The sequence below is a fragment of the Aulonocara stuartgranti genome (assembly GCF_965226115.1).
Source record: "Aulonocara stuartgranti genome assembly, chromosome: 4".
NCBI classification, from domain to species: Eukaryota; Metazoa; Chordata; class Actinopteri; order Cichliformes; family Cichlidae; genus Aulonocara; species Aulonocara stuartgranti.
In genome coordinates, this window is record NC_138942.1 from 520,450 (window position 1) to 543,736 (window position 23,287).

A 23,287-nucleotide genomic window follows, 5' to 3' on the forward strand; every position below is an offset into this window, starting at 1 on the left:
AGCAGCTGGAGCTTCATTTCCTGCTTTCAGGAACAAACTGCACATGAACGAATGAGAGGAAACTCGGAGTCTTTATTCTCTCAGCTGCAGCATCGCTGCTGGTTCAGGGTCAAAGAGTAAAGATCAAAACAATCATTAAATATAAAAAACTTGTAGCTGTTCAGGCCACAGCTCTGATTGAACTGAGGAGACCAGCTTCTGCAGGTTGAAATCAGATGTTTTTGTGGTTTTTGGGTTCTGTGAAGCTCCAGATGTTTCAGTGGGTGATGGTCTGGGGCTGGGCTGTACTCAGGTCAGGAATGGAGCTCAGTGAGGTGTTAGGGTTAGGAGCAGATGTTGCTCTGCAGATGTACTTTTAATTAATGAGGCCTTCACAGGGGTCACAGCTACCCCCCACCCCTCAACCACACCATCAGGGACAATCAAGCTGATGGTTGATCTCCAGACTGGACAATGAAGATGGGAGGTCTTCCTCAGAGCCGCCGCCATGATATCCCGGTCTGTGAGTTCATCACTGCAAACCTCTAATCGCTGGGATTTACAAAGCTACTGGGAAGGAAGGAAGGAAGGAAAGAGGAGACAGACATGAGTAGTTTTCCACCCTGAGTTCTGCCTCACAGGCAGCTCCTCCTCTCAGGCAGAGTAACGCCTCCTTCACTATGGTTGGATAGCTGTGGCCGCTTCCTCTGATTGGTGCAGCAGTGGCCACCCTGTGAGTCGGTGCGGGGGGGGCTAAAGGCTGTTGTGCAGTGAGGGAGGATGAAGAGGATTACTACAGATTACAGAGTAGTTTATAACAGCAGAGAAGAAGAAGAGAGAGGCACACCCAAACCAACTGAGCCTACTGGCCTGACTGGGCCTGTCCTGATGCAGTGAACTGGAACCAGTCTGTTTGCGACTAACTGGACTTGGCTGGGTTCTGGAGGGTTGGGGTGGACTGCAGTGGTCTGAGGAAGAGGAAGTGGATGGATGGTTTCCAGGCGTACGGGGCGGGGAAGGCCGGCGGAGCGTTCGACCCTGCGACCTTCATCAGGCAGCCGCAGACTGTCGTTAGGATCCTGTGCTGGGTAAGTCCTGTGATGTCATAATTATGTCATAGATGGGTCTCTAAACAAACCAATCATTAGTGTTATGGACAAACCTGAGAGGTCTCACGGTGCCATCCAATCAGATCCAAGAAGCTGTGGTGTCATGTGACAGGCTCACCTGTTTTATCTTAGAGCGTTCAGGTGAGTTCACGTTCTCTCAGAGTCTCATCTGCTGAACGCACAGTCTCACATCCGCGCTGGTGCCTGGCCCCCTCCCTGAATGCCTTCCTCTCAAAACATGCCCCACATGTTCCCCAACACGTGTTTTAAGCTCCCTCCAGCAGGGGGATGAATGTCTGACAGGTTAGAGTAAATCCAGCAAAGTGAGGCAGAAAAAATTTAAATGGAGTCCCGAATTGTCCGAATTCTGAATGAAGTCTGAGGTTTGACAGAACCTCTTAGATCTGTCGTTCTGATCCAGTTCAGGTGAGTCTGGGTCCACCTGGTCTGCTGATGTCCATCCTCCTCTGATGTGCCTCTGACCTGAGAGATGATGGAAGTAAAACTTCAGGAGATCAGCATCTTCACAAATGTCTGCCTGTTCTGATGTTTAAGTGATCAGCCTTTGTGTTAATGTGTGACTGAGGGGCTCTGGTTCTGGTCGGTTCTCTCTCTGTTTGGGGTCAGCTGTCACTTTACTGGCTGCTGGGTCCTGAGAGTCCTTTGTGATTCAGTCATGAGATTGGTGTTAAAATTCCTGGGGCTCAACACAAGACTGCTCAAACAAAACCTCACTGTTTGACTCTGCAGCCACTCTGATTGGACAGCTCAGGAGAGAGACTGCCATGATTGGATAGAAACATGCAGTCCTCCACGCCTCCATAGCACAGGATGGAAGAGGTAATTGTGGAGCTGGGAGGTGTATGCTGCAGGGTAACAGCTGCTTGCTGGTTAAAGGTCACATGGAGCTCTGTTAGGTCCAGCTGTACATGATTGATTGTTTAAAAGCTGAAAACCTTCCTTTATTAACAGGTTTCTGATGTGAAATATTTACAGATCTACAGACGCTATTCAAGGACCACAAATAAAACACTCTCCAAAACTGTGATTGTCTTTGTATAAATGTATTAAAGTGTGACAGGAGCCGTGTATCCACTCGAGCTGCGCTGTGTTGATAGCATTTTTAATGACTGCAGTGCTTTCTTTGAGGAAGTCATCAGACTGCATGTGATCATGCCCACTCTGCTTCCAGAATCCAGCCATGGCACAAAAACATCAAACCTTGATGCCAAGGACATACCGTCCTGTTGCTAAGTTAACTTTCATTTTACAACAGCAGTCGGGTCCCAGCTCAGGCGAGAAACAGGAACTGTTTCAGTCGGGCCTCAGAGCCATTCATAGCACCGAAACTGTTAACAGTGACCTGCTACTCACATAATAGTCAGGTTAAAATAGAAAGCTGATTCTGACTGATACCACGGATGATAAAGTGTTCTCAGCTCACCTCAAACACTGTCAAATCAAATCAAAGCAGCTCAACAAACATCAGCAAACACACAAACTGTGTGCGTGCAGTTTGTCCCACAGTGTGTTGCAGCTAACGTCCAGCTGCTTATTTGTCAGGGACAGAAAAGACAGAGAGCTACGTTCACTCAGAGATGGAGACAGATAAGAAAGGAGGAGAGGAAGCAGAGAGCTTAGAGTCACAGGAAGGATGCTCGTTTAAAGCTCACATGGAAGTGTTGTTAAATCTGTACTTTAAACCTAAACTTTTACTTGAATAAAAAAGTTGCTTCAGTACTTAAACTTTTACTGGAGTATTTTTTAACACAGGTTCAAAATACTCCAGCAGCTCGAGTAGAAGTACAGCAGCTCCAGCAATGGTGCTGCCGTACTTCTACTTAAATAAAGAATGTTCCTACTTTGCTATCTCTGATGAAAGCAAATTCACACCAAGGAGTCCTGCTCTCAAAAACTGACATAGATAACCCTGCTGGATCTAAAAAATAAGTGCTTAACATTTTTAAACCGTGATTAGTGCCATCTTGTGTTACAGCACAGTGTGACATCACTGGGTTGGTTGGTTGCTGCTAATAGATTTGGGTTTTTTTATGTTCCAGTTTTTTTTTTTTTCATTGTCTCACCAAACTCCTCCCACACCCGAGATTTTGCTTGGGAGAGACCCCAGTCCACAGAATCTTCACCTCCGTCTTCCAGTAAAGCTTCGACAGCATTCCAAGGCAGACTGAGGACATTGAGTCCAAATGGACCATGTTCAGCACATTGCTGGAGCTGCTGCACTGAGCTGCATCCACAAGGTGGTGGAGTCCATCATGCAGAAGGAGCTGTATGGAGCTCGGTTAGCCTGTGGGACTTCGAAAGCAGTCGATAGGTACCGACAGGCCTAGCAGAAAGCGGCTTGGGCAGTGGCCGACGCAAAAACTCCTGTGTGGGAGGAGTTCGGAGAGGCCATGGAAAAAGACATTCTGTGTGCCTCAAAGAATCCACCATTTCTCTCTTTGAGCCACTGATCTCCCATTGGCTGTTCCCGCTGAAACTCTGTCTGCCCCCTGCTGTCCTCTGTTGATGGCCTGGTAATGGTTCCGTGTCTGAGTTTGCTTTTTCATGTAATATGTAATTTCATGCATGTTTATAGGTTGTTGGGTTTATTTTTGAGAGAGAAGACAAATATGCTCAAAGTGCATTTATAAAAAAGAATATTAAGCAGATAAAGGTTCAAGATAAAAATGGCTGCTGTGTCTCTTTGGTCACTCAGGAGACCCAAAAGAAAGAAAGAGCCCCACACCCAGCCAGTAAACAGTGTTACTGCGGGTCACAGAAACAGAACGTTAACGTGATTGGTCAAAACTGTTGAGCGTGGCCTTGACATCTGACGTCAGCTCATGTTTCTTCCTCTGCGCCTTTCTAGACATCTCCTTATGTGGAGATGACACTCTCATTACCATACCAAATCCTGTTCATGTGGATGTAGTGTTTTCAGAGGCAAAACGAACAAATTATGAGATATATAGCCTTAAATATAAAATTACATTCTAACAAGGTCAGTACACTTTGATCAGTAAAAGCTGTGTTTAAACTTGCTCATTAATAAACTTTACTTCCTCGCTCCAGCTCTTCTCCATCGTCATCCTCGGCTGCGTTGCTAACGAGGGCTATGTCAACAGGCCAGAGGAGGTGGAGCCGTATTGCATCTTCAACCGCAACCAGAACGCCTGCAACTATGGCATCACCATGGGAACATTGGGGTTCCTATGCAGCGCTGCTTTCCTAGCACTGGATGTTTACTTCCCCCAGATCAGCGGCGTGAAGGACAGGAAGAAGGCCGTCATGGCTGACATTGTAGTGTCAGGTGAGTGTCCATCTCCTGTGCTTTGTAGTCGGTGGGATTAGGCACGTGTGTTTTGTGCATTTTGTTAAATGTGGTTCCTCCGTGCTGTGTGCAGCTCTATGGGCCTTCATCTGGTTTGTGGGCTTCTGTTTTCTGGCCAATCAGTGGCAGGTCTCTAAAAAAGAGGACAATCCTCTGAACGAAGGAGCCGACGCAGCCAGAGCAACCATTGTTTTCTCCTTCTTTTCCATCTTCACCTGGGTAAGTATGTGAAGGCTTCCACTGCTGCCACCTGCTGGTCAGACAACTGCACAAACACGTTTATTTAGAAATATTTAAACCCTTGCACATGTATAAGATATGTTGTGTACATGTAACAAACAACTCATATGATTCTGTTTCCTTCTGTCTGTGTTGTCGTATGTGTGTTGTGTCCCATGTCATGTGATGTGCCTCATGTCATGTCATGTGACGTGTTGTATGTAGGGCGGTCTCACTCTGCTGTCTCTGGAGCGTCTGAAGAGAGTCTCCTTTGAGGAAGAATACAACAAACTGTTCAGCTCTCCTCTTGCCTGAAACTCAAACCTTACTTGACTTGTCTCTTTTAGTTAATCAGGGGCGAGCCTTCATGTGCTTTCTGTTTCCTCCTCATAGCTCAGTCTGAACTCTTATTCTAAGTGCCTTACTGTCGCTGCGGTAACTGAGTCATTCATGAACTATGTTGTGCGTTTTCTTTTTGCAGTGATGTCGTTGTGTGTGATGTGATATCACCATGTACTTTGGTGTATGAAGATCTAATAAAGTGACATTAAGATTAACATATTAAAAGTAGAAGCATGGTCCATGGAGAGACAATGGACTGCTCCCTGCTGCTGGCTGTCACCTGGTCGGGTTTATGTGCAACACTAAAGAACAAACTTACTGTACTAAGCAAAACTCTTGAGTCATTCTTAGGATAGCTAAGAATAGATGCGGTGATTTATTGAAACCTGTGCAAACGTATGTGGAATACAGTAAATGAGTTTGAATGATTCTAACGAGCTTGAAAGTGAATAGTTGGTGTGAGCAGCTTCATCCTTCAGCTCCATCTGAACGCTCTAAGCAACTCTCTCATCTCTACGAGGATCTTCAGAAATAGCTCTCCAGGCTTCCAGAAGGACATTCAAAGCTCCTGTTTGGATGTTTCTGCCTTTTGTCCTCTGTCAGGGTGATTCCACGCTGCTTCAGTAATGGAATCAGAATATCTTTATTGTCCTTATAACATGTGCAATGAACAGAACAATGGTAAATGGCCTGTATTTATATAGCGCTTTACTAGTCCCTAAGGACCCCAAAGCGCTTTACACATCCAGTCATCCACACATTCACACACTGGTGATGGCAGCTACATTGTAGCCACAGCCACCCTGGGGCGCACTGACAGAGGTGAGGCTGCCGGACACTGGCACCACCGGGCCCTCTGACCACCACCAGTTGGCAACAGGTGAAGTGTCTTGCCCAAGGACACAACGGCCGGGACTCTCCAAGCCGGGACTCGAACCGGCAACCTTCCGATTACAAGGCGAACTCCCAACTCTTGAGCCACGATCGCCCGATGAACAAGAATAAATATTAAAAAAAAGGAAAAAGAATACAGTCAGACAAATCACAGTTTGATATTTTTTCGATAGAAAAAAAAAGGTTCATGCCTTTTTAATTTCTCATTTATTAAAATTATAAATATATATTTTAACTCAAAAGTACAGTTTTTAAATTTAATGTTGCTGAAATAACAGAGTAATAAAAAAATAAATCTATCTGATGGAGAAATCACTCATCTTTGGAAAAGAGAGTTTATTACAGAGAAATGGCTCTTTCAAAATAAAAGCTATACTATACGCTTCTTCTGGACAATATTCTCAGCAGCATATTAAACATATCAGGTCCCCATAAGGAGAATCCTGTGCTAACGGCTGTCTAAATGACTCGGGTAAAGTTAGTAGCAGGCGTGCTTGTTGTTTTTGTCTGCTTCCACTTGTCTTTGCACTAGGATGATGTCGGAGTAAATGTGCAGTCATATTCGTTGTGTTCCCACTAGTGCTGTCAGCGTTAATCTGAAATGACGTTAACGCGACAACACGGCAAATCTCCGTTAACGAGCTACCGCGGATCGCCCCGTGCATGGGGGTTGGACGGCCAACACGTTAACGAGCTAACTGCACTAACGCACTAGTTCCCACCAATATAATTGAGCATTGCGTGGCACATCCAACATACTGTTTTACTTTAGTCCATGACGCGCTTACCTTCAGGGTCATACGTCACATGAAAACCAAAATAGTTCCAAACGCCAGATCTGAATGAGGGTGAGGGAGGTTCAATTTGCCATGTTGCAAGCAGAGCTTAACTTCTGTCTCGCTAGCTTGCCCTGCGCTCAGTGAATCTGCGTTCGACTACTCCGCCTAGGCTGCACTGTCGAGCGCAGATCCACTGAGCGCTCAACACAGACAGCATCGTCAGAAGGAAAGTTGATAAAATAAATTAAAAATTTTGTATTGTTCCATACATATGCGTACCGAACCGAAAGCACTGTATCGAACGGTTCAATATCGATACGAGTATTGTTGCACCCCTAATAAATATATATATATATTAGTGCTGTCAATAGATTAAAAAAAATTAACTAACTAATCTTACAATTTTCTGTTATTAATTGCGATTAATCTCAATTACTTTATTAATAGCCTGGCTCCAATTACATTTTTTTTATTCTTTATATTTTAAGATTGTAACAGACATTTATGCAACACAATGAAGTAAATGCAGAATAAACACAAAGAATGTATGCTGAAATTCAAAGAGAATTTTAATAGTTTTCATCAATCTTTAACACAGTGAAAACTTACAAAAAACCTTTAAGGCCATCAACAGTGACTGAACCCAGGCCTACAGGTTAAAGTGAATATCATAACAATAAAGGGTGCACAAAACTCAGTATTTAAAACACAAAAAGACACAGCTGAAAACCCAGAATGTTGAACATTTTTCACTTCAAAGGAGCAATCTGGATTAGTCCTTCTTTGCACTCAGCCAGTTACTGAGGCAGACTATTCTGTTTACATTGTCTGATGACAAAGAAGCACGCTTCTTTTGAATGATGTGACCTGAGAGTGAGAATAATCTCTCACAAGGCACTGTGGTTGCAGGGGTTGACAGGTACTTGCGTGCAATAGGTGCCAGCCTGGCATGTGCTCCTTCTCTCTTTAACCACCACTGTAGTGGACACTCTCCTATGTCAATTTTGGGCTCTGCTTTGTACAGATTCAGACAGCAGTCTATAGCATCTTCCTCTTCCTCTTTATCTGAATCAGGAGAACCCAGCAAGCAGATGGACATCTTGCTCTTCTTTGGTGAGGGTTCCTCTGTTGTCTGAGCAGATGGTTGGTGTGCATCCGTCTCTGACATCAGAAGGTCATGTACTGATGCCCACACCTCTCTTCTTTCATCTTTGGAAAGGCATTTAAGATCTTTAAACCTGGGATCAAGGGCAGTAGCGATCTTCAGCCATGTGAGATTGCTGCTGTCCCTCCGCTGAGCTAGGTCTGTGGTAAAAATCTTCTTAAACCTCAAAACGTAGACTGGGTCATCATCTGAGGGCTCCATAATCCTGAACAAATGACACAAGGCTGGCAACACCATGGAACAAGAGACATACCGCTCTCCTCCCAGCAGTTCGGTAACATATCTGCAATAGAAAGATCAAGTCTGTATTTTTCTATTAATCACACAGAGACAAACATAAAAACTGCATATGAAAATACACAGAGAGGTGGAGGTGGAGAACATACTTGAAAACAAAGCTAGAATGCAAAGATAGACACACAATCATGAGAAACAAAATGATTTACCTGCAAGGTTCCAGTAGTTCCTCCAGCTTTTGCAGTCTGTCAAGCTCCTGGTCAGTCAACATAGTCACCTTGCTGTTTTGTTGAGTCAGGATGGTGGTCAGCCCAAATTTGTTTCTCTGGATCCGCTTGATCATCTCTAAGGTGGAGTTCCATCTTGTTGGAACGTCCTGAACAAGCGGTTCTGTTTGATGTCCATGTGCAGCTTGCTGTGCCTTTAATTCCTGAGCGTTTGCTGGACTATGCTTAAAATGTCCAACAATCTTGCGACATTTGGCCAGAGCCCTTTCAAATGCGCTGTCATTAAGAGAAACTGTGACCGTTCTTTGCAGAATGTGGGCCATGCAGGGCATGTGTTCAAATGGAAGTAGTCTCGCGGCTGCAACCATGTTACGAGCACTGTCGGTGCCAAGCGTGGTTACCTTGTCCTTGATTTTCCATTCGTTTGCAACATTCAGAAAATGGTCAGCACACGCCTCAGCATAGTGTCTCTCTTCAGTTTTACTCACTGTTAGTGCAAACGATTGCATAGTCCAGTCGTTATCAATAAAATGCGCCATGACCCCCAAGTAATTATCGTTGTTCACCGAAGTCCAGTGGTCTCCGGTGAGAGCGACATTCCTTACTTGCACAAGCTTGCTGGACTGCTGAGCCCTCTGGTCCCCATACAAAGTGTGCAGTCTCGACACAATGGTTCCTCTCGAGGGCAGATTGTAACACTCATCTCCTGATGCAGCACGAATGACTTCTCTCAGTCCATCATCTTCTACTATGCTAACTGGTCGGCAGTTTTTAGCTATCCAAACAACCAAGGAATTGGTTACCTTTTCTCTCACATTTTTTGTTATTCGTCCACAAGCACCATACTCCTGAAGCGTAGACTGGCGAGGTCCCGTAGAGGTGGATTCAGTTGGGTGTTTTGCTCTCAGGTGATACGCCAGTGATGAACTGCTTCTGTGGTACTTGAATTCAGCTTTGCAAATTGTGCATCTTACTCTCGTTTTGTCCAACAAGCCATCAGGCAACTTCTTAAAGAGAAACTTTCCACCCAAAAGTCCGCCCTCGTCCATGCTTGCGTGTGTTAGCTAGTGTTAGCTAGATAGTAGCATGGTGTCACTTCTTCTTCTTCTTCTAATCATTTCTGTCAGGCCAAACGCCAGCATAGCACACTGTTGCCCCCTCCTCCAGAGGTGCTCATGAATTTAAAGGTCTTAGATTACAGGAAATTAATAAAAAAACAAAATCAGCGTAAAATTTTTTTAATGCATTAAACATTTCGCGTTGATCTTAACAATTAACGCAATAATTTTGACAGCACTAATATAAAAAAAAAAAACACCCAGCACGCCCCTGCGGGCGGTTTATCCTTCAAGCTCGGGTCCTCTACCAGAGGCCTGGGAGCTTGAGGGTCCTGCGCAGTATCTTAGCTGTTCCCAGGACTGCGCTCTTCTGGACAGAGATCTCCGATGTTATTCCCGGGATCTGCTGGAGCCACTCGCCTAGCTTGGGAGTCACCGCACCTAGTGCTCCGATTACCACGGGGACCACCGTTACCTTCACCCTCCACATCCTCTCGAGCTCTTCTCTGAGCCCTTGGTATTTCTCCAGCTTCTCGTGTTCCTTCTTCCTGATATTGCTGTCATTCGGAACCGCTACATCGATCACTACGGCCGTCTTCTTCTGTTTGTCTACCACCACTATGTCCGGTTGGTTAGCCACCACCATTTTGTCCGTCTGTATCTGGAAGTCCCACAGGATCTTAGCTCGGTCATTCTCCACCACCCTTGGGGGCATCTCCCATTTTGACCTCGGGACTTCTAGGTTATACTCGGCACAGATGTTCCTGTACACTATGCCGGCCACTTGGTTATGGCGTTCCATGTATGCCTTGCCTGCTAGCATCTTGCACCCTGCTGTTATGTGCTGGATTGTCTCTGGGGCATCTTTACACAGCCTGCACCTGGGGTCTTGCCTGGTGTGATAGACCCCAGCCTCTATGGATCTTGTGCTCCTCTGTAATATTCTAGATATTTATAATTGAGTTATTTGTATATTTGAGCTATTTCTTTTAATTTTTAAACTTTGTAATATATTGCAGTATTTAGTTCAGTCTGTTACTTGTATTGTCTTGGAGCAACTGTAACCACATAATTCCCTTGTCCAGCCACTGGTAGGATTCTGGATGTCAGCCACCTGCCGGTGGTACATTCCGTGCAGTGGGCTGTCCTTCCATGATGGCCCCTCCTATTACCCCTTGCTTCTTTTCTTTCTCCTGTTTCTTTCTTCGGTATTCACTGAACAGATGGTCAGTTGTGGCCATCTTCCTGATGTACTCATGGAGTATAGTTGGATAGTATCGAAGAGAGGAAAGGGCAATCAGAAATGAGCGGACATGGAGGATACCTACAAGTACCTGAGAATCCCACAGGCAAACGGGCAATCACTGCCTGCAGAGGGTCAGGCAAGTCCTGAAGAGTCAGCTGAACGGTAACAACAAGATCTGGGCAATCAACACCTATTCCCTGCCACTGATCCTGCTGGGATATTAAGCTGGCCAAAGGAGGAAATGGAAGCCACTGACATCAAGACCAGGAAGCTCCTGACCACGCATGGAGGGTTTCACCCCAAGTCCAGCAGCCTGAGGCTGTACGCTAAGCAGAAGGAAGGAGGCCGGGGACTGGTGAGTGTCAGCACCACGGTCCAGGATGACACAACAAACATCCATAAGTACATCAGGAAGATGGCCCCAACCAATTGTGTGCTCAGTGAATACCTCAGGCAGCAGAAACCCAAGAAAGAGGAGGAGCCATCGTGGAAGGACAGGCCACTATATGGCATGTACCAGACAGAAGACAGATAGAGGACCTCCAGAAATCCTACCAGTGGCTGGACAAAGCTGGACTGAAAGACAGCACAGAGGCACTAATTATGGCAGCACGGGAAGCAGCTCTGAGCACAAGATCCATAGAGGCTATCACACCAGGCAAGACCCCAGGTGCAGGCTGTGTAAAGATGCCCCTGAGACAATCCAGCACATAACAGCAGGGTGCAAGATGCTAGCAGGCAGGGCATACATGGAACGCCATAACCAAGTGGCCGGCATAGTGTACAGGAACATCTGTGCCGAGTATAACCTGGAAGTCCCGAGGTCAAAATGGGAGATGCCCCCAAGGGTGGTGGAGAATGACGAGCTAATATCCTGTGGGACTTCGAGATACAGACAGACAAAATGGTGGTGGCTAACCAACCGGACATAGTGGTGGTAGACAAACAGAAGAAGACGGCTGTAGTGATAGATGTAGCGGTTCCGAATGACAGCAACATCAGAAAGAAGGAACACGAGAAGCAGGAGAAATACCAAGGGCTCAGAGAAGAGCTGGACGAGATGTGGAGGGAGAAGGTAACAGTGGAACATGCTTTATCCAAAGCTCACTCTCTGTGCATTCACTCGCTAATTTACATTCACAGTATTCACTCTCTGCCTCTTTTGAGTTTTACTAGCTTAGCTTAGCTCATAGCGAAGTCGCTAGCAGCATGGCCTATTCACCTGTCCCTCCTGAACTTTCCTGCTCATTGTGTCAGATGTTTAGTTACTCCTCTGCCTCCTTTAGCAGTAAGGATACTTGTAACAAATGTAGCATATTTGCAGCTCTGGAGGCTAAGATCACTGAATTGGAGACTCGGCTTTGCACCCTTGATACACCTGTAGCTAGCCAGGCCCCTGCAGGCGGTGCACCCAAAGACAGCGTAGGTCCTGCTAGCTGTTCCTCGGCAGACCCCAAGCAGCTGGGGAAAGAGGGCGGCTGGGTGACGGTGAGGAAGAAGCATAGTCTTAAACAGAAGCTCCAGGTACACCACCAACCTGTTCATGTATGTAGCAGTTTTTCCCCACTTGGTGACACACCCACCGGGGGTCAAACTCTGGTAATTGGCGATTCTGTTCTCAGACATGTGAAGCTAGAGACACCGGCAACCATAGTCAATTGTCTTCCAGGGGCCAGAGCAGGTGACATTGGCGGAAATGTAAAACTGCTGGCTAAGGGTAAACGTAAATTCAGTAAAATCATAATTCACGTCGGCCGATTGACGGAACACCTGGTTATGTCAATTGGAGGTCACTAAAATCAATATTGAATCCATGTGTAACTTTGCCAAAACAATGTCGGACTCTGTAGTTTTCCCTGGTCCCCTCCCCAATCAGACCAGGAGTGACATGTTTAGCCGCATGTTCTCCTTAATGTAAGGAGCTTGGAAAGAAAAGCGTCTGGACTTCTTTGAGTTGCTTGAAGATGTTTCACCTCTCATCCGAGAAGCTTCTTCAGTTCTAAGGTCAAATGGTGGAGAGTCCCAGATTTAAACACAGTGGGAGTTTCCCCCCAAAGAGGAACAATGGACCCCCCTGATGATCCTCTACCTAATCACATGATCCAAGGTGTGAAAACGGGTGTGGGTCACAATCAGCCAGGGTTTCGGGTGGACTCATCCTGAAACCTGGCCCCACTCTATTATGTGATTTCCTGAGGTCAGATGGCCCAGGATGTGAGTGGGCGTTAAGGCGTCTGGGGAGGTCTGGGCATTCCTTGCTGCACTGTACAGCATACACCACATTGTTAAGTTTGTGTTTAGGAGTTTTGTGTTTGGGATGAAACAGTTTCTGTCTGAGTGTGTTGCTGGGTCTGAAATCTGGGTCTGATTTCCTTTATATGTAAAAGAAACACTTAAAACATGTGGTTATCCTAATTGGGCATTTATAAAGTCAGCAAAGAGGCACAGAAAAGAAGACCAGACACCAGCGAGGGAGGATAAGAAGGACAGACGCAACAACATTGTCATCCCCTATGTAGCCGGTGTATCAGAGAAACTCAGGAGAGTTTTCTCCAAGCACGACATCCCAGTGTATTTCAGACCCAGCAACACACTCAGACAAAAACTGGCTCACCCGAAAGACAAAACTCCTAAACACAAACTTAACAATGTGGTGTATGCTGTACAGTGCAGCGAGGAATGCCCAGACCTCTACATTGGAGAGACCAAACAGACACTTCACAAGTGCATGGCACAACACAGAAGAGCCACCTCCACAGGACAAGACTCAGCAGTCCATCTGCATCTAAAGGTCAAAGGTCACTCTTTCGAGGATGCCAATGTTCACATTTTGGACAGAGAGGACAGATGGTTTGAAAGAGGAGTGAAAGAAGCATCTATGTCCACTGTGAGCGACCATCTTTGAACAGAGGCGGGGCTTACCACACCAACTGTCTGCCATCTATAATCCAGTTTTGAGATCCTTCCCAGACGCCTTAACGCCCACTCACATCCTGGGCCTTCTGACCTCAGGAAATCACATGATAGGGTGGGGCCAGGTTTCACAATGAGCTCACCCGAAACCCTGGCTGAATGTGACCCACACCCGTTTTTACACCTTGGCTCATGTGATTAGAGGATCATCAGGGGGTCCTTTGTCCCTCTTTGGGGGGAAACTCCCACTGGGTTTAAATCTGGCACTCTCCACCATTTGACCTTAGAACTGAAGAAGCTTCTCGGATGAGAGGTGAAACGTTTTCAAGCAACTCAAAGAAGTCCAGACGCTTTTCTTTCCAAGCTCCTGTCATGGCTCGTAGGATGAGCTGTGTGGAATTGTTAAAGTACCCAAAATGCAGGCACTTCTGATGTGGGGAAGCTTTATTAAAGGAGGTGGAAAGTATACAAGGCAAGGGTGGCGAAAAACAGAACTGGGTAAACCTAAACTGGGAAAACTAAAGAGCAAACCATGAAATGATAACCAAACGTGGAAAAGGACAGAGAGATGCAGACAGACGCAGGGAAACCACTAAGGATGACGGAGGAGATTAACGCAGACGAGCCAGCAACAGGCAGGAGAACACACAGGGCTTAAATACACGCAGCAGTAATCAAGGGATGGGAGACAGGACAGGAACACACCTCGGAGAAATCACAGCTGACGTGGCAAGGGAACTGTAAACTGAACACACTCACATAAGACAAGGACCTTCAGAATAAAACAGGAAACTTACAGACACAGAGGACCAGACAAGACACTGAACTTAACAGACAGACTCACGAGCAGACACAGTGACACCATGGACAGACAGAGGGAACATAGGCAGACATAAAACAAAACTCTTAACACATAGCAAACCTAAACAAGACATAACAGAATAAACAAGAACATAAAATAATATAAAGAAACACAAAACACTCAGTCCCCAGACTCAGGACCATGACAGCTACTTAGACTACGATGGCCTGGATGACTGAGAACCTTCACAGACATGTTCTCCTTAAATTGCTGGCTGTCTGAGTGGTGTCCCAGAAATGATGTGGGCTTCATAGATAATTGGCAAACCTGGAGGAAACCTGGTCTTGTTAGGAGAGATGGCATCCATCCCACTTTGGATGGAGCAGCTCTCATTTCTAGAAATATGGACAAATTTATTTAACCCCCCAAAATATGACTATCCAGAGTTGGGACCAGGAAGCAGAGTTGCAGTCTTACACGCCTCTCTGCAGCTTCTCTCCTCCTGCTATCCCCCCCCCCCAAAAAAACCCATCTCCATAGAGACTGTGTCAGCTCCCAAACAGACAAAGTAACTAAAAACCAGCAACAAATAACTTAAACATAAACAATCACAAAGAAAGAACAATACAGTATCCACATCTGAACCAAAGAGTAAAACAGTGAAATGTGGATTATTAAATATTAGGTCTCTCTCCTCCAAGTCTCTGTTAGTACATGACTTAATAATTGATCAACAAATCGATTTACTCTGCCTTACAGAAACCTGCTTGCAGCAGGATGATTATGTTAGTTTAAATGAATCAACACCCCCGAGTCATTCTAACTACCAGAAACCTCGAAGCACAGGCCGAGGGGGAGGTGTGGCAGCAATTTTTCACACCAGCCTATTAACCCTTTAGAGCCGGTCGGAGCGGACACGCTCTGTTTTGCGTAACTATTTTTAAATCCCGGTAGCAGTGCAACCACGTAAGCTAGCGCAATAATTTTTTTTGCATATAAAACCGGAGGAGTTGTACTTACATCTTATGCCATCAGCTTGTCCTCGGTCACAGTTTCCTTCCACATATAGCTTTGCAAAAACTGCATAAAAAGCACTTGCAGCAACAAAAACATAATATTCCAGAAACACGCTTTGCCGATCCGATCAGCTGTTTGTAACACTTCCTACGTCCATCAGCGTGAACTATCGCATGTCCGGCATGACCTGCCCGAAACCGGAAGTGACGTCATTTTGAGGAAATGTAGTTTTTTTTACCATCGTGGCCTTATGAGCCTATACTTGTGTTTTTAAAAGTTATGTTTGACTTTATGACTTTCTGTGTCGTTTCTGGGATGCTTAGGACTCATATTGCACTGGTGGAAATATTTTATTTTGATGCATATGCTGTTATTTTGCAAATTTGCACTATAATATATTTTTTCGTTTTTCCTGCAGTATATGAAAATTGGTGTATCTCAAAAATAAAACTATGAAGACACTTAAAATAAATTTCCTTTGGTGGGAAACTAGTTTGTGCAACTTTTTTGTATTTACAGTTTTGAGGGATAAGCCTCTTAAATTTCTCTAACTAGAAATATATGTTAAAAAAACAAAAACGATTTTAAATTTTTTTGTAGTTTATTGCACTTTTTTGCAACTTATGTAATTACTATGCACTTAATGCAGACATATTATTAAAATGTGGGCTATAATGGTTGTATTGATGTATAGCAACTTGAAATGCTCCAAAAAATGGCTCCACAGCATGTAAAAATATAATATAAGCTCTGGCGGACTTGGTTCTATGGTAGGTCTTAAAGGGTTAATCAACCAAATACCCAGACAGACTTTTAATTCATTTGAAAGCCTGATGCTTAGCCTCGTCCACCCCAGCTGTAAAACTCAGAAACCAGTCTTACTTGTTATCATCTATCGTCCACCTGGGCCTTACACAGAGATTTCTCTTAATTTTTATCTGATTATTGTGGTTGCTTTTAACAACCCCTAACATGCATGCTGTGTGTCTGCAGGTGCTGCAGAGCCTGCTTGCCATCCACAGGTTCAAATTGGGAGCCGACACCGTCATGTTCAACCAAGACTACGTGGATCCTAATCCACACGAACCCATGGAGGCCGCACCCAGGACTGAATAAATCCCTTCAGATGTGCTGGGTAGTTTTTGTTCGATGGATTTTTGTTCTTATGGTGCATTCAGGGACTCAACATAGGCACTTTCATTGAAAATGAGTTCCTCTGAATCAGCAGCCAATCACAGTCCAGAACATGAACAGAAACAACATGGCCAGAAATGATCTAAATCCTCCACTTCCTGCTGAAAAATCACTACCATTGTTGTACAAGCAGCTTCATGGTAAAAGGCTGATCACAGTTACTACACTTTTCAGAGACTTTTCTGCCCATTTTTAGCTTCAACCTCCTAAGACCCGAACTCTTCCACGGCATGCATTTTTAATTTCTCTTTGATATTTGGGCATATTGGGGCCCGATGAATGTAAAAACAAAGAATTACCAGATTTTTTTTTTACCTTATTTTTGTTTTTAAGAAAAATAAGAGCCGCATACGAGGATATTCGTTTAAAATTTTGATAGAACAGTAGCAGTATAATGTCCTCGTAAGTGAATATCAGGCCCTTGTAGAGCAAAATTGAGTAGTTTGGTCTAAATAACCCAAAATGTGATGTCCACATATGTGGACACAGGTCCTAGGAGGTTAAAACAGTCACAGCACCCCGTGCTGCTGCACCAAGCTAAGCACTAGTGATGTGTTGGTTGCGAACGAAATGGATCTTAGAGCCGACCCTTTGAAGTGAACGACGCGAGCCGGCTCCTTATTGGGAGCCGTGTTTTTTTTCTTTCTCTCACCCTCCCTCTCTCTGTCGCATTTTTTCCCGCTTCACTCCGCACGCGAGCCTTGTGCTTTGCGCTGAGCGGAGGGGGGAGGGCCGGTAGTTACACTCGCAGTAGCACAGGAACAGAGCGGGAGGGAGAGAGAGAGAAAGAGAGCAGGGACAACAACGTCACATTAGAAAGGTATAGTAATCATCCACAACTATTTTCAGTTGCGGATGATAAAGGATTCAGAAAGTTTATTCATGCACTGAATCCTATGTATACAGTTCCAAGCAGGAAAACATTCTCCCAAAAATCATGCCAGGCCTGTATGACAGAGAATGTGCATCTTCTTTTTGTTTTGCACATTTTAATTTATATTTTACTGTGTTGTGGTTTGCAGTGTTTTGTGTTGTTTCACTCTAAATTTGTTTAAAAGAAAAAGCTGAAAATTTAAATAGTTAAAAGTTGAAATCTAAATAGTTGCTTTTTGTATTTTATAATTGTTTTATTGCATTTTATGTGGCGTGAATAAATAAAAATAGATTTACGGTGGCCCCTAGAGACAAAGCACGTACAAACACCAAAACACGTACAATCGCTTTCAAGCCCCGCTGCAGGTACATCCACCGTGGGTTCCAGCGAAACCTCAATACCAATGACACTAACTCAATAGTGTCCATCTGGTCCAAAACTTGTCATCCTCCCTGCAAAACCGATCGGGGTGTTGTCCACAACATGCTGGTCCACCTTGTTAGGGCAGCTAAGCCTACTGTCACACATGGTAATTCCAGCATCAACTGCAGTCTATTAATCATCCACTCTCTTACTGGTAAGGGGCATCTCGTCCAGGATCTCCTCTCGGACCGTAAGTTGGATTTTTCTTTTGCCTGACTGAAACGAGGCAACAGCCTAATGATTTTGTTTCACTTAATTACTCCACTCCATCTGAGTTTGTTTATATCTAATACCTCGCAACTCCGGGAAGGGCAGCGGCCTCGCGATAATTCACCGCAAGCGCTGGAAAGTTCTCACCTGTCTCTGCCCCTGTCCATGAAGCCAGATAACACACACCAATTAGTTAAACTGCAGGAATGTCTTAAAGACATAAAGACCTGGATGGCCGCTAACTTTCTGCTTCTTAATTCAGATCAAACTGAGGTTATTGTACTCGGCCCTGAAAATCTTAGAAATATGGTATCTAAGCAGATTCTTACTCTGGATGGCATTACCTTGGCCTCCAGTAACGCTGTGAGGAACCTTGGAGTCATTTTTGACCAGGACATGTCCTTCAACGCACATATTAAACACATATGTAAGACTGCGTTCTTCCATTTGTGCAACATCTCTAAAATTAGAAATATCCTGTCTCAGAGTGACGCTGAAAAACTAGTTCATGCATTTATTACTTCCAGGCTGGACGACTGTAATTCATTATTATCAGGAAGTCCTAAAAACTCGCTGAAAAGCCTTCAGCTAATCCAAAATGCTGCAGCAAGAGTCCTGACAGGGACTAGAAAGAGAGAGCAGATTTCTCCTGTTTTGGCTTCCTGTTAAATCCAGAATTCAAAATCCTGCTCCTCACATACAAGGTCTTAAATAATCAGGCCCCATCTTATCTTAATGACCTTGTAGTACCATATCACCCTATTAGAGCACTTCGCTCTCGCTCTGCAGGCCTACTTGTTGTTCCTAGAGTATTTAAAAGTAGAATGGGAGGCAGAGCCTTCAGTTTTCAGGCCCCTCTTCTGTGGAACCAGCTTCCAGTTTGGATTCAGGAGACAGACACTATCTCTACTTTCAAGATTAGGCTTCAAACTTTCCTTTTTGCTAAAGCATATAGTTAGGGCTGGACCAGGTGACCCTGAATCCTCCCTTAGTTATGCTGCAATAGACGTAGGCTGCCGGGGGATTCCCATGATGCACTGGGTGTTTCCTTTCCAGTCACCTTTCTCACTCACTATGTGTTAATAGGCCTCTCTGCATTGAATCATATCTGTTATTAACCTCTGTCTCTCTTCCACAGCATGTCTTTATCCTGTCTTCCTTCTCTCACACCAACCGGTCGCAGCAGGTGGCCCCGCCCCTCCCTGAGCCTGGTTCTGCCGGAGGTTTCTTCCTGTTTAAAGGGAGTTTTTCCTTCCCACTGTCGCCAAAGTGCTTGCTCATAGGGGGTCATATGATTGTTGGGTTTTTCTCTGTATCTATGAAGCGCCTTGAGGCGACTTTTGTTGTGATTTGGCGCTATATAAATAAAATTGAATTGAATTGAATTGTATTCTAAGGTACCACAAACACAGCTGACAGGCACCTTCAGACAGCCTACTTTAACCCCCCGAGTATAAACTCTAGATGAACATCTAGAATTTATACTCGGGGGGGCAAAGAAAGTGATTAAACGTGTATATTTTTTGTTTTCCTGGCCCTGAGCAGTCTGATAATTCAGGTTAAGTTTAAAATGTATTGAGAGGTACTGAAGTGCAGCGATGCAGCATTTTCACACAGCAAAGTCAATGTGTTGAGAGTTGTCCCACCTGTTTCCACCTGCCGGGTGCTGCCGGGCAGACAGAGGATGGACGCCTGATGGAGCTCTGTGACTCAGAGTCGGAGTCATCGCTGCGTCTGAGCTGACTGTGAGACGAACGTCTCTGACACTGTTGTACCTTCCATCGCTGCAGACCACGCCGGAGTGTTTATCCTGGATTCTGCTCCTGGCTCTGCCTTCCTGTCATCACCTGCTCTGACGTGACTGCGGTGAAAGTTACACCTGCTGCTATTTTTAGCAGCACTGCTTCTGAAACACGCTGCGGTGCGTCTGGTGGGATCACAAGCACCGACCTGAGTCAGCGGCTATAATTACTGACACCCCACACACATACATCCACGCTCCTGTCATTGTATAGAGCTTTAAATTATCATGTCACATGTGACCTCTGACCTCTTCATCAAGGTCAGATAAGGTCAAACTTTCATGAAATGTCTTTTATCTTTGAAGCTGCTTAAAATTTGCTGTCTGTGTTTTTCATGACTGAGCAGCTGAGGTGTTGTGTCGTGGACCCAAAAGCAGACACGGCAGAGAAAACAAAGTATAAAAAAAGCGAGCCGTTTATTAAGGCTGATGTCAAACAGACAACAAGGCGAGCTGGGGAAAAACTAAACTAAAACCTAAACTGGGATAAACTAAAACTAACTATGACATGGTACATGAACAGGAATCAGAACATGTGCATGCAAAAACTGTGATAAGAAACATGAACCTGAAGCACAGCATGAACGTAATCATGATGACCTGATACAAACAGTCGACCCGACCCCGAACAGAGGGAGACAGAGGACTTAAAAACACAGAAGAGTAATGAGAGAAGTGGAAACACCTGGGAAACACAGTCGACACAAATGAACATGAACGCCACAGGGGAAGCAAAAATAAACACACTGAACACGGAAACACTGGACCCTTCAAAATAAAAAAGGAAACGTAATGGGACGTAGACATGACAACACACAGACATGAAACACATGACAGACTGGGGAGACACGCGAGAGACACGTAGATAAAGCAGACGAAAGCACGGACATAACTAAAGGTGAAACACAGAGGACAGGAAAAGAAACCAGGAGATGGAATAAAGATAAACTAAAGCTCAACTAAGACCAGCTCACAATAATAACACTAGAACATTCTCTCAGTATAAAAATGCTGGGTCACAGGCAATGTTCCCTCTAATGTTTCATGTGTCTGAGCGAACGCACAAACTCCCTGAGCGGACACTTGGACCACTGTGAGCGACAGCAGGCGTGGTCATTGTGGTCACGCCAGCATCGAATCCATCCAAGTTACATGGTTATTAAAATAATCAAATTACAGCATTTACATTTATGTTAGACGACTTTTAATTAACTGCTTTAGCCCACTGACAATGACAATTTCTTTAAAAAATTGTTAATGACCTGTGCAGCATGTTAACACTATTGGAAGTAAAAATAACTTGAACTTCAATTTTGAAAACACAACTTTCTTTCTTTTATAAAGCTCTGACTTGTATTATGAGTCTGTGGTCTGGGAGAGAGTCTGTAACTCTGTCTGCAAAATACAGGATATAATGACCAATGTTGGGCAATTAATTATATAGTTACTTCTTAAAAAAAGTAACTGAGTTATACAAACAACTAAGTTTTTTGCAGCTGTTTACCTAAAAATGCAGCCAAGGCGTTTTCCTTATAAAAATATATATAAATATAAACAACGACAGTATTCAGGAAGAAAACCAAACATTGCAGATATTTTTATCATAACTCTGGTTTTACGTGTCCGATCAACACAATTTAAAAACTGGTACAGGGAGTGCAGAATTATTAGGCAAATGAGTATTTTGTCCACATCATCCTCTTCATGCATGTTGTCTCACTCCAAGCTGTTTAGGCTCGAAAGCCTACTACCAATGAAGCATATTAGGTGATGTGCATCTCTGTAATGAGAAGGGGTGTGGTCTAATGACATCAACACCCTATATCAGGTGTGCATAATTATTAGGCAACGTCCTTTCCTTTGGCAAAATGGGTCAAAAGAAGGACTTGACAGGCTCAGAAAAGTCAAAAATAGTGAGATATCTTGCAGAGGGATGCAGCAGTCTCAAAATTGCAAAGCTTCTGAAGCGTGATCATCGAACAATCAAGCGTTTCATTCAAAATAGTCAACAGGGTCGCAAGAAGCGTGTGGAAAAACCAAGGCGCAAAATAACTGCCCATGAACTGAGAAAAGTCAAGCGTGCAGCTGCCAAGATGCCACTTGCCACCAGTTTGGCCATATTTCAGAGCTGCAACATCACTGGAGTGCCCAAAAGCACAAGGTGTGCAATACTCAGAGACATGGCCAAGGTAAGAAAGGCTGAAAGACGACCACCACTGAACAAGACACACAAGCTGAAACGTCAAGACTGGGCCAAGAAATATCTCAAGACTGGTTTTTCTAAGGTTTTATGGACTGATGAAATGAGAGTGAGTCTTGATGGGCCAGATGGATGGGCCCGTGGCTGGATTGGTAAAGGGCAGAGAGCTCCAGTCCCACTCAGACGCCAGCAAGGTGGAGGTGGAGTACTGGTTTGGGCTGGTATCATCAAAGATGAGCTTGTGGGACCTTTTCGGGTTGAGGATGGAGTCAAGCTCAACTCCCAGTCCTACTGCCAGTTTCTGGAAGACACCTTCTTCAAGCAGTGGTACAGGAAGAAGTCTGCATCCTTCAAGAAAAACATGATTTCCATGCAGGACAATGCTCCATCACACGCGTCCAAGTACTCCACAGCGTGGCTGCAAGAAAGGGTATAAAAGAAGAAAAACTAATGACATGGCCTCCTTGTTCACCTGATCTGAACCCCATTGAGAACCTGTGGTCCATCATCAAATGTGAGATTTACAAGGAGGGAAAACAGTACACCTCTCTGAACAGTGTCTGGGAGGCTGTGGTTGCTGCTGCACGCAATGTTGATGGTGAACAGATCAAAACACTGACAGAATCCATGGATGGCAGGCTTTTGAGTGTCCTTGCAAAGAAAGGTGGCTATATTGGTCGCTGATTTGTTTTTGTTTTTGAATGTCAGAAATGTATATTTGTGAATGTGGAGATGTTATATTGGTGTCACTGGTAAAAATAAATCATTGAAATGGGTATATATTTGTTTTTTGTTAAGTTGCCTAATAATTATGCACAGTAATAGTCACCTGCACACACAGATATCCCCCTAAAATAGCTAAAACTAAAAACAAACTAAAAACTACTTCCACAAACATTCAGCTTTGATATTAATGAGTTTTTTGGGTTCATTGAGAACATGGTTGTTGTTCAATAATAACATTATTCCTCAAAAATACAACTTGCCTAATAATTCTGCACTCCCTGTATAAAGTCCACACTTTGTCTGTCAGTTGTTCCGTCTGTCCTGCAGATTTTCTGTATGCAGAGACCGCGCCAGCAGTGCGCAATTGCACATGTGCGCAGCTTAGAGGGAACATTGGTCACAGGCCCAGCCCCCTGACAGTGTTGGCATTATTTATAAAATGATAATGCTATATGGTGATTCCAAATGTCTCATAGTGATGTCACATTTGACCTGGGTGGGCGATTCTTCTTAAAAGGGGCCACATGACAAACCTGAGTTG

General features: G+C 44.5%; 2 protein-coding genes across 3 annotated transcripts; one reads left to right on the plus strand and one right to left on the minus strand.

The window, feature by feature from the left end:
- Positions 1 to 788: 788 nt before the first annotated feature.
- Positions 789 to 23,003, plus strand: syngr1a (synaptogyrin 1a). Of its 2 annotated transcripts, XM_082530952.1 has the most exons (5): positions 789 to 1,067; positions 4,161 to 4,398; positions 4,493 to 4,638; positions 16,312 to 16,453; positions 19,158 to 23,003. In XM_082530952.1, the coding sequence occupies exons 1-4, from the start codon at positions 966 to 968 to the stop codon at positions 16,432 to 16,434; spliced, it is 609 nt and encodes a 202-aa protein (XP_082387078.1). In that variant the 5' UTR covers positions 789 to 965; the 3' UTR covers positions 16,435 to 16,453; positions 19,158 to 23,003. The 2 variants fall into 2 exon arrangements, with proteins under 2 accessions (XP_082387078.1, XP_082387079.1); XM_082530953.1 differs by lacking the exons at positions 16,312 to 16,453; positions 19,158 to 23,003 and adding an exon at positions 4,864 to 5,195 and having other exon boundaries at positions 793 to 1,067.
- LOC309705240 (E3 SUMO-protein ligase ZBED1-like) lies at positions 7,141 to 9,514 on the minus strand. The gene is made up of 2 exons (XM_082530923.1): positions 8,265 to 9,514; positions 7,141 to 8,101 (listed from the first exon to the last, which is right to left on the minus strand). Exons 1-2 carry the CDS (start codon positions 9,329 to 9,331, stop codon positions 7,426 to 7,428), a joined length of 1,743 nt encoding a protein of 580 aa, XP_082387049.1. The 5' UTR covers positions 9,332 to 9,514; the 3' UTR covers positions 7,141 to 7,425.
- Positions 23,004 to 23,287: the final 284 nt, after the last annotated feature.